Raw genomic sequence first — 17242 nt, 5'->3', positions numbered from 1 at the left:
CTTAATTCAAGTGAAATGGACATTTTACCCTAGTCACCATTACTTTTAGCCACTGAATTAGAGTCTCTTTGACAAGGAATTACTGAAATCCAAGAGGGCTAGCTACTGATATGTGGCATAAAAATTAAATAATAATAACTAGTTTTCTAAGCTCTTCTAAAATGAAGCTACTTCAGACGTCAAATACCATCATCACTATAGTTAGGACCAAATAGTAGTTAAGCCCTTTTAGTTAAAGGTATGTGGCCCTGCTTGATCAATTAGCATGGCACTATGAACTTCAAATTGTAAAGCCGCTGCTCCCGGGTGAAGCTCCGAGGGTAATTGTGTCATCTCCTTGTATTTTTTTTTCTGAAGCTAGAGTTAATGAATATCAAAGACTGGAAATTAATCCACCTTGGTTCATCCCTTAATACCACTTCAGAGAGTCATCCCCTGCATGCAAATTGACTGCAGTTATAGTCTGCTTGTGCTTGACAGAAAGTGATGGTGCTGACTTGTAACATTTACCATCCACCTTTTTAGAAGGAAACTTTCATCCTTCTTTCAAATACTTCATAGATGGACCACTTTTAAACACAGGTTCGAAGATAGATGTTCTGCAGCCAACCTGAAGTATAATATTATTGAATTTAGGAAATTAATAAAACCTCAGAAACAGTGAAATGATTTGTATTTATTTAACCAGCAAAGCCAATGTCTTATTACAGGGGCAAGTGTGCATGGTTTCTTAGGCGAGGCATTATGCAGATAATGACAGCGGAGAGGATGTAGAGTTTCAGCCAATGAATGAGCGTTCTCCAGAGATCAAGCTGCATCTCTGCATTTGTGAATCATTCCAGTTGCTAGTATATAGTCAATGAATAACACAGCTGAAATTAATATCTGAAAAAATATTTGTAAAGGTTAAAATAGCAACACTTCTTACAATTTTTCACTTCTGCTTAATGTTTTCTTTGTGATTATTTGATTAGTAGTGGAGTTTATTACTCATGTCATGAGAGTTAAATCAGAATTATTGTTTTCATCAAATAAGAAATGTTCACCAGATTGCTACCATCTTTATGAGTACCTTTCTTTGTGCTTTTTCTACCTCTCACTCTTCTACACCCTTTAAAAAAATCTGATTGATAAACTTTGAAAAATCTGATTGATAACTTTGAAAAATTTGAAAGCCAAAATTATACATTATGAGAGTTAGGGTCAGGCATGATAGTAGAAAGGCCATCAGATCTCCGTATGCTTGAAGCCAACCTGGACTACACAGCACATTCCAAACCATCCATGGCTACATAGAAAGACCCTGTCACACACACACACACACACACACACACACACACACACACACACGTGTATCGAAGGAAAAAATTATAAGTGTTGATTAAGGAGCAGTGGTGTGTATCCATAATCTGGCATTTGGGAGGTTGGTATAGGATATCAGCAAGTTCAACCCCAGGCTTGACTTATAACAAAACTGAGAGAGAAAGACCAGAGGTAGGGGGGTGGGGGCGGTAGGGGGTGGGAGGCAGGAAGAGGGAGATGGAGGAGGAGAAGTGAGGAAAGGGACTGAACTGTAATTTGTATATATGTCGCTCTGTGGAATGCAGACATTACACAAATGACATTAACAGTAAACAAAAGGTTTACCTCATACTAAATCAGTGGGAGAATAAAATTTCATTATTGTGAACAGTGATTTAAAATCATTAGGATCGCTCTAACGAGACTCAATGGAGTATTATTTAGTAGGTTTTAGCATTATTCAGTTATACCTGACTTGTGTTAGGATTAGAGAATTTTTGCTACAGTGTTATTGTCTTGAAATTAGTTGTGGAATGATGATCATTCTTTGTACAAAAACAAAAATATGATTTGGAGCTATTTAATCTGATTTTACCAGTTATTATTTATTCTATAAAGATTTTCTAAGCCCATACCACTGCCAAGGGATACATAACTGCATTTTCTTTGGTTCTTAAGATGGCAACAAGAACCCATAATAGGAACTTGGGTTCAGATGCCCATGCCAAACCACCATCTACTAGCAGTAATGAAAAGTCTGAAAATCATATCCTGGGCCATTTGGCACTGAAGTCACGGCCCCTGAGTCCTCAAGAGACCCCTACTCCTCACTATAGACTTTATACCCTTCAGACTTTGATTGGGAAGACTAGGAATTACAGCTAGAAGAGAGGCAATAACTGAGCCAAAAATCTGAGGCTGACTGGCTCCAAATGCAAGTTTCCCAGCTCTAGGAACCTAAAACCCCAGGATCCTCAGCCCATCATGGGTTCTGAGCACAATAAAGTGTGGTTTCAGAATATCTGAATATCACTCCCCAAAGCATGCCATGCTTCTCCTTCACACATTCATCACTTTGGTACCTGTACCGCTCTGCTCCTGAAATGCCCCCCATTACTTATCTCTCTGTTCAGGGAAACCCCATCCTTACTTGCCTACCCAGAAAATTCCAAATTCCTCCACGATCATCACCTCTTTGAAAACAAGCAGTTTCCACCAAATTTGTGAGAATGTGTCACTGCCCATTTGTTGCCTACATGTGCTTTTGCTATAGTGCATGCCAACAGGGTATTACTACCTTGCAAATGTCAAGTATTTTGCAGCTACTTACTCAAGGGTGGTCCTGCCAACAGAATACTATCCATGTAAAGTGATTAAGGAGATATAAAGATGAGTGAATGCAATGAAAATGAAACTATGTATCAGTTAAGAAAAAGAGGTACACACTGAAATATGTACTGGATGCAAATAGAGTAAATTAATAAGTAGCTTGAACACAAATATAGTCATACTACTAAGAATGTTAAGAACAATAGTGAAAGGACACCTGATGTGGCTGGAGAGATGGCTCAGTCTTTAAGAACACTTGCTGGTCTTGCAGAAGACCCAGGTTCAGTTCCCAGCACCTACATGGAAGCTCCCAACCATCTGTAATTCCAGTTCTGGTGACTCTCTTCTGATCTTGTCGGATACCAGACACACAGGTGGCATACATAAAATAAAAAAGACACACACACACACACACACACACACACACACACACACACACACACACACACAGAGAGAGAGAGAGAGAGAGAAAGAGAGAGAGAGAGACAGAGACAGAGAGAGAGAGAGAGAGACAGAGAGACAGAGAGACAGAGAGACAGAGAGAGACCCCTAGAAGGCATCAAAATGCCACAACTGGGCAATCCTTGACCTTCAGCCATTGCAAACATTAAGAATAGTTTTTAAAGATTTTATTTAAATGGATTTTAAAGAACCTGAAAAAATTGACTTTGAGATGAAACTGAATTTTTAAATATCCAGAAAACTAAAATTTCAAGCAACATGGGATAAACAAAATGTGTTCTGAAATCCTAATCTGGCCTATAAACTACCAACATGTAACTAGTATATTAAGGATTATTCTTTTTCTCAATATGGGCTCCTTATCTTGTGACATCTCACATTTGGATGGCTCCTGTCAGTGTATGAAAACATACAGGCAAATGAAACATGCACAATGAGAGTGAACCAAAGGGAACAGCCCTCCTTGGCTCTCTCCTGCTTTAGAGGTAGACACACTACCCAGCAAAGTCTGGGTAATCTGTTACTTGCCTAGCAGTGAGCTGCTTATTAAAGTTTTTCTAAGATCTTCCCTAAATTCACCACTGTTATAGGCCAGAAATCATACAACTGGCCATCAAGTAATGGGAAGGAAATAGTGGTGGTTTCTCTTCTACCAGGAAGCCCAGAACTGGAGCTATGGCATGAATTAATGCCATAGGTCCATTTTCCTAGGTCCAAATATGGTCAAGAATAGAGAAGCCTGTTGACAGTGTTAGGATATAGGGAACACACAGCACCATTTAAGATGTCACAATCACCATGCAGCTCCCGAGGTAAAGACAGAAAAGCACAGAACCTTCAGAATATTCTATAAAAGCTCTGCTATTACAAGGTCTTGTTTAACCTCATGCAGTGTGTCCCCATCTTCAGAAGGCTGTGGGTGTAATAAAATGCTAAATCAATTTGAAAGTTGCCAATCACTATGGGAACCTCAATGTCAGGATTATTTTAATTATCCTCACTGTTCTTAGAATAGACCAGTTATCACAGGTGAGTAAGTAAGGTAAACAAATGATTCTCTGTCTCCATCAAGAATAGAGATTGTGCACTCAGTAGAGCTCAAAGAACCAAACACTTAATGAGCTGCTCTTTTCCCAGCAGCCCTGTGATAACATCAGGTGACAGAGAAATAAAAGTTCCCCTTGTCCTTTATTGTTTACCATACAGATCTTATCACATGGCTTTCCCCCATAGCCAGGTGCTTTATATTAAGGGAGTTTCTGCCATGCCAGCAAACTGACATTTCACACCTACCATGTTGAAACCCTTGGTGTCCTGGTGAAACAGTTTTGAAAGATCTAATCTGTAATATTGATTAACGGTTTCTGGTGCAAACACTACTGTACTGGGGAGGTAACATGTTACTATCATGAAGACTCTGATATAGAACCTGGGAGATTTGTGCACACCCTCTCAGAAGCTAACACTAGCTGGCAACAACTCCTAGTTGATTTGAATCCAGATCATGGAGGTACAAAAAAGACTTCTCTGCCATATTGTCCTGTCTCCAGGAAGACTGGAATCCAGGGCCATCACTGGAGTCCCCTTAGCTTTTCCAAAAACTGAAAGTTTTTTGTTGTTGTTGTTTTCATTACTAGAAGGTTGTATCTTTTGTCTAATTTAGATTTCTATAGTCAAGTCATGAACTGAGTGAACTAAAGATATGAACATATCAAGTGTGCCACCTCAGCAGGACTGTACTTTATGCCTTTGTATTAGCAATGTTTCTTATACAGGAAATACGTTTTAAAAACTCTGTTGAACTGAACTAAACATAGTATTCAGAAAGCACAAATGAGGTGGTTATGCGATTCTCCTATGTCGTGTATATGAAAAGTTCCTCTCCTCTGGATCCCAAAAAGTGCATCTCCTATCCAAACTGGACTTCAAATGCTTCGGTGTTGCACATTTTCTGCTCTTTGTATACTCTGAATATGCACCCACTTCCCATTCTCTGTATGCTCACGCCCACATTCAGTCATCTTATCTTTTCTTCAAGAACATGAATGTGGCTTTAACAGTAGGCATGACCATCCTTTGTTCATTAGTCCAAGAAGCATATGTGGAATCCTGCCATGGGAGTGTCACTGTACTAGAGGCTGTGAAAATGCAGAGGCAGACTAAGACGACACTGGGGTTCCCTCACTCTGCCATTTTCTGTGAGCTGGTGCTAACTGCAGTTTGTCTTGTCACCTGTGTATGACGAGGTCCAGAGAAAGGCTGATCACAAGCCCTTGGTTTCTGGGCTGCTTTCTTTCTAAGCAAAGGACTTCTGGAGGTCCCCACAGACTTTTCTTTTCCTCTGTGCCATTGGCCAGATTGCTTCAAATTCCTAGACCCCAAGTCAGTTAGAGGTTGTTATGCAATTCATTGAGCGTGACCACCTCCAGGACATACCAGTAGAACACCTAGTGGGCACCAGGCAGGTGTGGTGGCTTTCATATCCACTCCTGTTTCCAACACCGTAGGGTCACTTGGAGGCTTTAAATGATTGTGTCAATACTGAGTTTGAGTGGAGCTTGCTGGCCTTTGCTTTACATTACTATTATCCCAAATAGCTCAGGTGAGATTAAATTATGCTTCCTTTTAGGAGCTAAAACTAAACATAACTCCCTAATGGAGATCATAAGCCTCCCCAACATGGACCTATCCAGGTTCTCCATGCATAGGCAGTGGAACAAACAAAATGAATCATTACTAAAATTTATTTTCATCGGGCGGGGGTGGCACACGCCTTTAATCCCAGTACTAGGGAGGCAGAGCCAGGCGGATCTCTATGAGTTCGAGACCAGCCTGGTCATAGTGTTTCTAGAGAAGGAGAGGTATTACATGAAACCCTCTTCTGGTGAACTTCTTCCATTTCTGGGGCTCACACCTGCCTTTCTTAACTCACCACTGATGCATTCTTCTTCCTGTTGACCAATTTAAGGAGATTAGCACTCTTTCCTACAGCTTCCTGCTAAGGCCAAATAGTTTAAGAAAATTTTGACATGAAAAACAATCCCTGGGAAAAAAATTCACTGTAGTTCTGGCATTTGTGCCAGAAAAGGCAAAAAAGAAAACAACATAAGTTGTGAATTCATAGTATCCAGCTAGTGTAAATAAAATAAGCCCCATGATACCAAGGATGCCCAGGCTCTTCTCAGTGACCTCAATGGCTGCCCTGTGAGAAGCTAGGGAAGCTTCCTCAAACTTCTCACTGATCACTATGTTACTCTTCTAGCTTTCTGTCATCTTTTTTCAGTCTCCTCAGAATTAAAATCTCAGAAATTTCCATTTTATTGTTTATTTAGTAAAGCTCAGAGGGAAACTATCAGTAGCATTTACTCTGTGGCTGTCATGATGAGAGCATAAATATATAAATTTGAATAAAATTTGAAAATAATTTTTTTGGGTGTTTTGAGACAGGGTTTCTCTGTGTAGTTTTGGTGCCTGTCCTGGGTCTCGCTTGCTCTGTGGCTGTATGCTCACAGAGAATACCGTTGCACTGACTTGCATGTTGGGAGAGAGTAGGAACTGTGCAAAGTTTTTCAAAATTCAAATACTTAAGAAGTTTAGTATTCTGGATTAAACTAAGGTAAACCCAATACTGATAAAGGAAATTATTGGCTTGGCATTACTAAACTTGCCATTAAAATAGTTTGAGCATTTGTGATGCATTCATAATTTAGTCACATTATAGAGTTTCACCATAACCTGAAACATGTTGGATCTGACCTACCTCTATAAGTTTGACATCATGTAGTTTACATCAAAGTTGTGGTTGAGCAGATCTAATGAGCTCCATCTATTGGAAATAATTGGTTGTCTTAATTCAAACCATGAACATTAATTTAATTGATGGTTTAATTCATGTTGAACTAAAATAAGGTCACTCAGTACCTTTTAACAAACTCAGGGGAGAGTTGAGCCAGGACATTTTAGCAGACTGGCAAAATTAAGGCTGCTGGTAAACTATCCTAAATAAACCAGCTCTCTAACTTTCTGTAGCAAGTATTATAACTTATTTATGAAAATATGTCAGAAATGCCTGTTACCTAAAATTAATCCAAGCAGAGTGCACTCTAATAGAAAATGTCATAGGGGAAATTCACATTAACATAGAAAAAAACCAAATATGTTTTTCAGCTTATGTTCTCTCTGGGGCTTTGTTTGAATTTTATTTTCTGTCTCTTTAATCCAAGCAATGAACTAAATTCATGATACTCATTCATCAATAGATAGATGGGGGGATAAATGAATAGCAAACTGGCTGCTGAGATGTACTACTTCATAGTTACAATGGCAGCAGTATAGGAGACCCCTTCTACCCATAATTGGTATATCAATAGTCTATGTGTCAAGATTCATCATAGAGGACAGAAATGGAGATAGATGTAGCCTTTGTGCTTAAAAAACTCACTGTAATCACAGTGATTTGAGTACTGAGTGTTCCCTCCAAAACTCAGCCTGAAATCTGAATGCCATTTTGGTGGTTAGGTTGTTAGGGTTAAGGCCCTTTTCATGTTAGTTATCACTTTCTTGACACCATCTTGGCTACCAGAAAAGTGGGTTATTGTAACAATAGACTGCCTCTCTTATTTTCACTCTTCTAAATGCACCAGCTTGTTCTGTGGTTTTCTATTGTGAGGAACGGATCAAGGCCCCATTAACACCAGGCTCTTAAACTTTTTGGACTCTAGAATCATGAGCTGAAATCAATGTGTGTGTGTGTTTTTTTTTTTTTTTTTTTTATCAATTATCCGGCCTCCAGTAGTTAGTGACAGTACAGAAGACTAAGGAAGAAAAGACAAGACAAATGTGAACAGAGAAGAAAAGTGGTTTAGGTATTTGAATATAGGTGTTCCCTGTAACATTTTAATTTTTTGAAGGTTTGAACATGGCTTTCATGTATTCGAGTTTTACTTCCTCCTGTATGCTTTCAGACAAAAATCAGCCTTGCACAACAAGATAGACAAGGAGAGATAGCAACCTGATGAACCTAACTCAAACTAGTTCCTGTAAAATTTTAATTTTAACAATGTCTATTATTCTTTATAGGAATTTAGGTTTAATCGATTCATAGAAGATGGCAAGAAGAAAACAACCTTTCTCAAAGACGGGAAAAAGCTGAAGTACTGTGTTCTGCCGTTCGGATTCGGAGCCAGCAAATGTCCAGGCCGATATTTTGCAGTTAATGAAATAAAGCTACTATTGGCTATGATTTTAACTTATTTTGATTTAGAAATAGTTGACAAGAAGCCTCTAAGACTCAAGTACAACCGTTTGTTGTTCGGTATTCAGCATCCCGATTCTGATGTCTCATTTAGGTACAAGGCAAAATCTTGCCAAATCTGAAAGGGTGGCAAAGAAGTTTATCAGAGTGGAGCTACATGTGCTGAGCTCCGTGGTTTGATGTAGTCCTGCAAACGCAACTACTATGTTTGTCTGTTTGAAAATGGCAAATTTATATTTGATCCGAGATCAATTCAGTTTGTTCTTGGTGACAAAATCTATCATAAAATACAGCAGGGCAGTGGCATAAAAAAATGTCATGGCAATCATTTCAGGATAAGTTCAAAGTAACAATTTCAACTTTGTTCTTACTGCATTTTTTTTATCATTTGTTGTGAATGTGCTTTTCCAGTAATAAATTTGGCCCTGGATGATATTTTTTAAGTTACTGAAATCCTCTAATATGATTTTATGTTCTGCCGGAAAAGTGTGCCATTGGACAGTCTAACAATTTCCAAATTCTCAGAGGAAAAGGAAATTAAATCCCACAAGTTACACTGTATGAAAATGTTCCCTTCAAGTAGAGTATCAAAAATGTCCTATCACTGGGGTACCTTTGCATTAAATGAGTTTTGCAATAGATTAAATGTTCCAACTTCCCTTCAATATTTAATCATTCATAAATGCTCTTTATAACTTTGTATTCTACAGCTCAATAGAACAAAATTTCTTGTTATTTAAGACCTCTCATGTTCAAGTTAGATACTGTTAAAATTTAATATATAAGAAAACACAAAGGCTATTATATATTCAGCAATTGCTTGAGACATTAGTATTAGGTTTATTATGGAGGGAAATGTTGAAGTCATTATAGCATTGATGGTAGTATTGGTCTTTAGTATAAATTGTGTTATTCTAATACTGCAATGAACCCTTTTCTAAATGTTTCCATTTATATAAACTGGGAAATTAGATAGTACTATTTATCTACAACCTTTTGGACTTAGAGGTTAGTTGTATTATTTTGGACAAGCACATTAAACTATACAAAATAATTTCATATGACACAATATAGCCTGTATCAATGATTAAAAGATTTCTACTATCAAATTTCCCAGTGATTGACATTTGGCATAAATGGAGATACAAAATGCAAACTCACAGGGCAAATAATTAAGCCAGATTAATTCATGCTGCATTAATTAGAAATTTTAATGCTTTGGGAATTTTCTATTGGTTTTACAAAGGAAATTGATTTAAAATATCACTCTAAAATACCTTTCATACTAGGTAAATACAACATGGTAGCATTTCTTTTCTCCTTTCTAAAGCATATGCTCATTGAATGGTGCTTGCATGAAGGTTTACTGGCATGAATTCTGTTTTTGCTTGATTGAGGTTGCTTTATTTTCAATTTCCTTCCTTTATTAAAAAAATTGCCAAATGACCATTTATAACTACATAAATTCACAGAACACAAAGTGAGGTTATGGCTTATGAAAATGATGTGGAATGATTAGACCAACCCAAATGATTAAATCAACTCAGATACTTAACACCTGTTGTAAGAATATTTGAGGTATAGTCTCTTAGCATCTTTTAGCATACAGTGCTCTCTTGTTAACTATATTAACAAGGCAATGTGCTAAAACCTTTCCCACATCCCCCAAGAAGACCATGTTCCTCCTGGCTGAGATTTTTATACTTTTTGATCATTTCTCCTACACTTCCCCAACCTCCATAATCACCATTTTCACTCTGTACTTTGGTAAGTTTAATTATTTTGAATTTCATGTATTCTAATTTTTTTCTTGCTATGACAAGAACATTGTGGTCAACAGTAACTTGTGGAGAAAAGAATTTATCAGGGGCCACACATCCAAATTACAATCCATTACTGAGGTCAAATCAAGGCCAGAACTCAAGGCAGGAACCTGATACAGAAACCACAAAGAAATGCTGCATACTAGCTTGCTCACTGGCTCATTCTTAATTAATTTTCTTGTTGGCCAAAGTCCACCAGCCCAGGAAATGGTAGAGCCCATAGGACCTGGACCCTGCCAAATTAACCATTAAGGCAATCTTTCATAGACATGGCCACAGGCATCTGATGAAGGCGAATCTTCAATTGAGGTTCCCTCTTCCTAGATATTCTATATTGAACCAAGATGAAATTAAATTAAAGCAAATACATGAGGTAGAGTACCTGGTATTAGTCTATCTCTGCTTGGTTCTACTTCACTTAATGTTCTCTAAATCTCTCTATGTTGAATCAAACAACAGAATTTGTTTTGTTAAGGCCAAGCACTATTCCATCACATGTACATACCACATTGCCTCTATTCCTAGGCTTTCTCTAACCACCCCTACCTCCTCCATACAATTTCATGACACCCTTCGTTTTCCTGAAAACAAAGGACATGTGTGATGTCCCATCCTCAGGCCCATCTGACCCTCTTCCTTCGGAGAGTCTCTCTGGTTGATTTGGACCCACCAACTTGTCGGCTTTCAAATTTTCCATCTCATGTAATTTCTAAGTTCAGTGATTGAATGTCTCAGTTGATAATTCTTCGTTCTTCCTTTCTACCTGGTCATATTTTGTAAATCTTGTTCCTCTAATGTACCTTCACTGTCTCTTTAACTATAGTCGGCATGGTTTATATTCTGTACCTGGCATCTCAAACCCACTCTTATTTTATGGATTTGATTCTGTAGTCCCCCTTTCCCGCAGTGCTTCTGATGGCTTAACTACTGAGCCTCTGTTCCTTGTAATTTTACTTCTGAAAAGTGTTTTTGACCGGGGTTTAATGTCCATTCCTCAACGTATAACTTGTGTTTGGTTTTTGTCTTACTGTTTATGTTTCTGTCTAATTCAGATTACTGGGAATGCTCACCTGGAATATTTGGGAGGTGACATGGTACACTGCTAAGTAACTGTGAATTCCAGCCTTAAATGAAACACTGTGATTAAGGGTGTTTGGTTTTGTTTGGGGTGTTTGCTACGGTTTTGTTGTGTGTTTGCTTGCTTACTTGTTTGTTTGTAAGATAGGGCCTCATTATGTAGCAAAGATACATTTACCAAGGTCTGCCTGCCTCTGCCTCCTGGGTGCTGGGGTAAAACTTAAAACCCATGATCAGGAACAGGCAGGTGGACCATTTGATTGCTTCTTTGTTTCAACCAGACACAGATTAAGACATGAAAATATGTCTAATCCTGCACTGTAGAGCAATGTTTCTAGTCCACCCACCAAATATGTTGGCTCTGAAAATTACTGACTCTGTGCAGAAGTCTTGGATTTTATACACACACATATACACACACACACATGCATGCTTATGCCATGTTGAGCCCTAGACTTTCTCTCCTACCTGCCACAAAATACAGTCTATTTCATTTGTATTAGGATATGGAGTCTGCCTTGATATCTGAATGGATATCCTCCATATTGTAAAATTCAACAAGCAGTATACTTTCATGATATTGCAGCAGAGAAAACCACAAGAAATTATTGCATCCTAACTTCTGCTTAATATATACTTAAAAGTGTATATACAAATTTTAAAAAAATAAAAAGAATGATTGAAGAACTATTATGTGAAATAATTAGAAAGAAGCGAGGAACATACCTGCAACCTTAGCTTTCGGGAGGCTGGGATAGTAGGAGCCTCAATTCTTAGAATAAAGTGAAACCCTGATATTTACCAAAAAAGAAAGAAAGAAAGGAAAGGAAAGGAAAAGAAAGGAAGAAAGGAAGAAAGGAAGAAAGGAAAGAAGAAAGAAAGAAAGAAAGAAAGAAAGAAAGAAAGAAAGAGAGAGAGAGAGAGAGAGAGAGAAAGAAAGAAAGAAAGAAAGAAAGAAAGAAAGAAAGAAAGAAAGAAAGAAAGAAAGAAAGAAAGAAAGAAAGAGAGAAGAAAGGTCATGGGATCTAGCTGCCTTATTATCATCAACACATGTGAACTTACTTTGAAAAGAGAATTAGAAAGTTTAACAGACACTTAAGCAACTTTTTGTCTTTTAAAAGTTATTTTGGGGGCGGGGGAAAGGGAAGAGAGATAGCTCAGCACTTAAAAGCACTTGCTGCTCTTCCAGAGAACTGAGTTTGGTTCTTAGCACCCACAGTAGGCAGCTTATAACTCAAGCTCTAGGGGATCCAACACCCTTTTCTGACCACCGTGGCTACCCACACACATATGGCATTCATATATGCAGACATAAGCACATACTCAAAAATAAAAAATCTTTTTATTTTTATTAGTTCTTTGGGAATTTTGTACAATGTTTTTTGATCATATTCCTCACCTTCCCCCAACTTCTCCCAGATGCATCCCCCTTGCCTACCTGGCCAACTCTGTGTCCCCTTTTTCCATCAGGTACAATTTGTACTGCCCTTATAGTCTTGGGTGTGTGGCCTTACTGGAGCTTGGTTGATCCACCAGGGGCAAGACCCTTAGAGAAACTTCCATTTCCTTTTCCCAGCAACTATCAGTTTCCAGTTGCAACTTAGCTAGGAGTGGAACGGGACTCCATTCCCATCTCCCACAGGTCTTGTACATGCTGTTACAGCCACTGTGGTTCATATCTTCAACTGTACTGGAATATCCAGTCAATACTGTTTTCTAGTAGTCATCAACTAGCCCTGGATCTCACAAACTCTCTGCCCCTTCTTCTGCAATCATCCCTGAGCCTTGAAAGGAGGAGTTGTAATACAGATGCTCCACTAGGGCTGAACATTGCACAATCTGCTATTGTCTGAACCTTGACCAGTTGGGGTCTCTGTGATAATCACAATCTATTGGAAAAATAAGTTTCACTGATGATGGTTGAGAGGTGCATTAATCTATGGGTAGAACAATAAGATAATAGGAGGTTATTTAATACATCATGTTAATTCAGTTGAGTAGTAGGAATAGGTTTTTTCCTACGTCACATGTCATGTATATCCACAAGTTCTTGATTCCAATAACAGTGCCAAGCATGGGTTTCAACTTGTGAAGTGGACCTTAACTCCAACCAGAAAGTGATTCGTTAGTCCCATGGTGTTTGTGCCACTCATGCACCCGTCATTATTGGAGCTCAGCTGGGTAAGATTGATGACTACTTTTCCCCGCTGGTAACACTCCTAGCATCTTCCAGCACTATGAAAGCTAGCAATTGGGAATGAAGTTTCCAGGCCAGCTTGGTTTGTCCATGCTGTGTCTCCCAATTATGTAGTGTCTTTAGAAGTGGGATTTTACTGTCAAATTCTAGATGGTATCCAAGAACATTGCAATAACTGTAATGTTATGGGTCCATGTGACCTTAATGACTAGCAATTCCAAAGGAGGTAACCTATTCTTGGCACTGAGTGGGGCATTTTATTTGTTGTTTCATGGTATATAGTTGGCATCTTGTTGCCTCATGATATAATAACTCCATCAAAAATCATTTTATATATGAGTATGCTTATATTTTAGGAAACTTCTAAAGTAGTAGGTCATGTGTTTGATATGGGAATGTTTTAGAGTTATTGTTTTCTCATTCATTTATTTGAACAAATATTTATTGAGCATTTCCACTAGTTAGATATAATACTGTGCAATGGATTAACATTCCCCTTCATGAAAATCCTTTTTTTGGAGAAAATGATATATCAATAACTTACCTGTTGCCAGTTTGGTTGTAAAGAATAAATTTCTCTTTTTAAAATTATTTTAATACCTGATTTAGTATATCATCTAAATAGCCTTTTCCAGCAACCATTATAAAGTAGTGTTCCATAATAGATTATCATATACAAATTGCACAAGCTAAAATATTTATAGAAGGACTATGGGGTCACCAAGATGGTTCAGTGAATAACTCTGCCTGCACTCAAACCTGATGACCTGAATTTCGTCCCTGGGACCTTACATGGTAGAAAGAATTGACTCCTACAAGTTGTCCCCTGTCCTATATACACACACTCACAATCACACACACATATACAGACACACACACACACACACACACACACACACACACACACACACACACACACACATACACACACACAGGTGTGAATAGACACATACATATAATTAATTAGTACATGGATACATGTAATTTTAAGGTATTGTGATGGTATGATTAAAAAAAGTATAGCCAAAAACAAATAGTCGTTGAGTCTTCAGAATTTTGTAACTATTTCATATATCCTAAATTTTCTTTTCATTTTCACAGCTTCACCCAAGTTTTGAGTAAATGGATATATACTATTGTTTTACATCTGTGACCAAGTATAATTACATATTTGATTGGTTAGCAGAGACTAAATGCCCTGTGAGGCTCTTTAGCACTATTTTTACTAAGTAAGGCACGTTGAAGAGCAAGCTTTACTGGACTTTCCATCTGCTTTGTCCTGGCCTCCCTGACCCTGTTGTTGTACCAGCTGCATTTTTTATCAGATCTTGGGTCACAAAGTGATACTCATAATTCAAATACACACTGTTCATCTGTGCTTATGTCATCGTAAAAAGTTATTTGAATAATATTTCCTTTAAACAGCTTCTCACTTAACAATATAATCTTAAAATTTCATCAAAGACCAAAGCACAAAATATATTCAGGTTTTAACTGTAGAATAGAATGTAACGTACTGTGTAGAGCGTAGTTTCCCAGCTTTAAAATGTGCACTTTGTAACCTGCTGAGTTTGTCAGTGTTGCAAACTCTTGTTTAGTTGTGCTACGTTATTAGGAATTTGTGCGTGAATACTCAATTGGGAAAAAGTTAGCCTGCAAGATTACTCTCTGTAGCACTATTTTGAGTTATAGCGAGCAATTTAATAAAACGGTATCACTTACTTAACACAATCATTACTTACTCTTCTTACAGTGTTAGATCAGTGACCAATGAGTTTTGAACTTTTTAACTTGAATGTATTTTTCTATTAAATTTCTAGAGCAGATAACATTTAATTCATGAAGAATTCAAGCACACAATTTTGAATAGCTGAAAATTTGTCAACAGTTACCCTTCAGGATGTGTTTAGACTGAAGTGTTCTAAAAATATGAACTATTGTCTTGATACGTTTGCTTACTATGTTTGATTGTTAAAAGATACTGACAAATCTATAGAAATGCAAGTTATCTTAAAGAAGTGTTGACTAAATTCAAATATTGTACAAATGAAATATTTAATGTTAATTTACAATTTAAAAAATCAATAAATCAACTTTTAAATCACAGATGAATATTTATGTCTCATTTCTTTACTAAGAGCAGATTAGTTACTTTTGGTTACAAAAAGCGGATTTTTCTCAGAAATAATTATGTGATATGAATAATCCAACTTCATCCCTCACCTTCTTTATGTATATGTTCTCATCTTCTCATGCTCTCCCCCCAAAAGTGTCATCTTCAAAATATCTTTCAATACATTTTAACTTTGTCTATATGTGGGATAAAACCAAGTCCAAGAAAAAGCACTAAATTTGTAATGCTGACCTGGCTGGGTGACAGCTGTTAACACTTTCTAGCCTGTGAAAAGAGAAGTATAAGAATGAGAAATGGAGGGAAGTCTCAGTCTAGCTGGGCTTGGTCTTCAGCAGCTCTCTTCACTGCTCAACAGATAAGGAAGCTGAGTAATATTTGGACAGTACTCAATTCATTCATAAAACTGAAATGCAAATGCCAAACAAAGTCTATTAACAGAATAGTGTTGATGAGAATGAAATGAGTCTCCTGTAGTAACTTACTGCAGTACTACACTGGGACACTTGGCATTCCTTAGGAACACTGATGGTATGGAGGCAACTCTGATACAAGCCTACTAGGAGATGCTCATGCTCCTGTTAACAGGTAACAGAAGCCAACAATTGCAGAAGGTGCACCTGATCCTTTGAATTGGTTGGTTCAGTATTCCTTTTTTCCTAATTAGGTTGACTTGCTCATTAAACGGATATCTTGTGAAAACTATTCCTTGACTTTCATTTGTACTCTATGGAACACTTACTAAGTGCATTAAAATGTGTAGAACTCTCTGGAATTAGTATGATCGTGTAAGTAATAATGTCCATTTTCTTTTCAGAGTAGGGCTTGTTAAAAAACATTCTATGGTTATGCCAGAGTCTAAAGAGTATTTGATATAAGGAAAGATTATATTACAGGCAACATAGTAAATAAGTGCTTGGAGATAAAATCATTATCTATTTGTACATATAACAACAATTTGTGCTTAGCATTGAAGCAAGAAGAGAGAGATGAAAATACCAGAATCTAATGATTCGTCATTGAAATGATATTAAACATTTGTAAATATGAAGCATGTACCATTCAGAGAGATTTACGTACAAAAAAACCCAACTCTGCATATAACTTCCATTTCTAAGAACCAGCCATTGTAGTTAACATTAAATGTGTCATTAATATTTTCCATATAAACATTTTAATAAATGCTTATCTTTTATTTTTGAAATTAATGTTTAAATCAAGCAGACATTTATTCCAAAATTATAAAAACTCATATAATTGAGAGTTTTTGTAAGTACCTTGGTCATACATTAAAGGAATGTTTGGTTAAGTGTTTGAGATCATCTGAATTCTTAGTGAAGCCCCTGGTCTACATGCAGCAGTGCTTTTTTTTTTATTATAAACATGGATTTTCAAATTTAAACTAACTTATTTTGAATTAACTTAACCCTATTGAAAAGGTATAAAAATTTTTTCACTTTTAAGAAAGAAAGTAGAGTAAACAATACTTTCAAATAATTACACCTAAGGAAGGACTCTTGGACTACTGGACATTTTCATTAACCTTTGACCCTAGGTAATGACCATCCACAGCTCTTCTCCAGGGCAAGAGATCACAAATGATATCTAGGCCATAGGCATAATTTATATTTGCTGCCCCATTCTCCATCATCCAAATAATTGTTTTA

At 37.2% G+C, this 17242-nt stretch overlaps 1 protein-coding gene across 1 annotated transcript in view; it reads left to right on the top strand.

Annotated features, from left to right (window-relative positions):
* Positions 1-15550, top strand: part of LOC128096036 (cytochrome P450 7B1) — a 183768-nt gene extending 168218 nt beyond the window's left edge. Inside the window, 1 exon segment of the mRNA XM_052715113.1 lies at positions 8173-15550. Coding sequence (XP_052571073.1) covers positions 8173-8469 — 297 coding nt within the window. The 3' untranslated portion in view covers positions 8470-15550.
* The last annotated feature ends 1692 nt before the right edge of the window (positions 15551-17242 follow it).

This window comes from Peromyscus californicus, unplaced genomic scaffold, assembly GCF_007827085.1.
Source record: "Peromyscus californicus insignis strain IS unplaced genomic scaffold, ASM782708v3 Scaffold_5__1_contigs__length_169319896, whole genome shotgun sequence".
In the NCBI taxonomy this organism is placed as follows: domain Eukaryota; kingdom Metazoa; phylum Chordata; class Mammalia; order Rodentia; family Cricetidae; genus Peromyscus; species Peromyscus californicus.
Note: the sequence above shows the minus strand (reverse complement) of the source record. Positions and strands in the feature narration are given on the sequence as shown.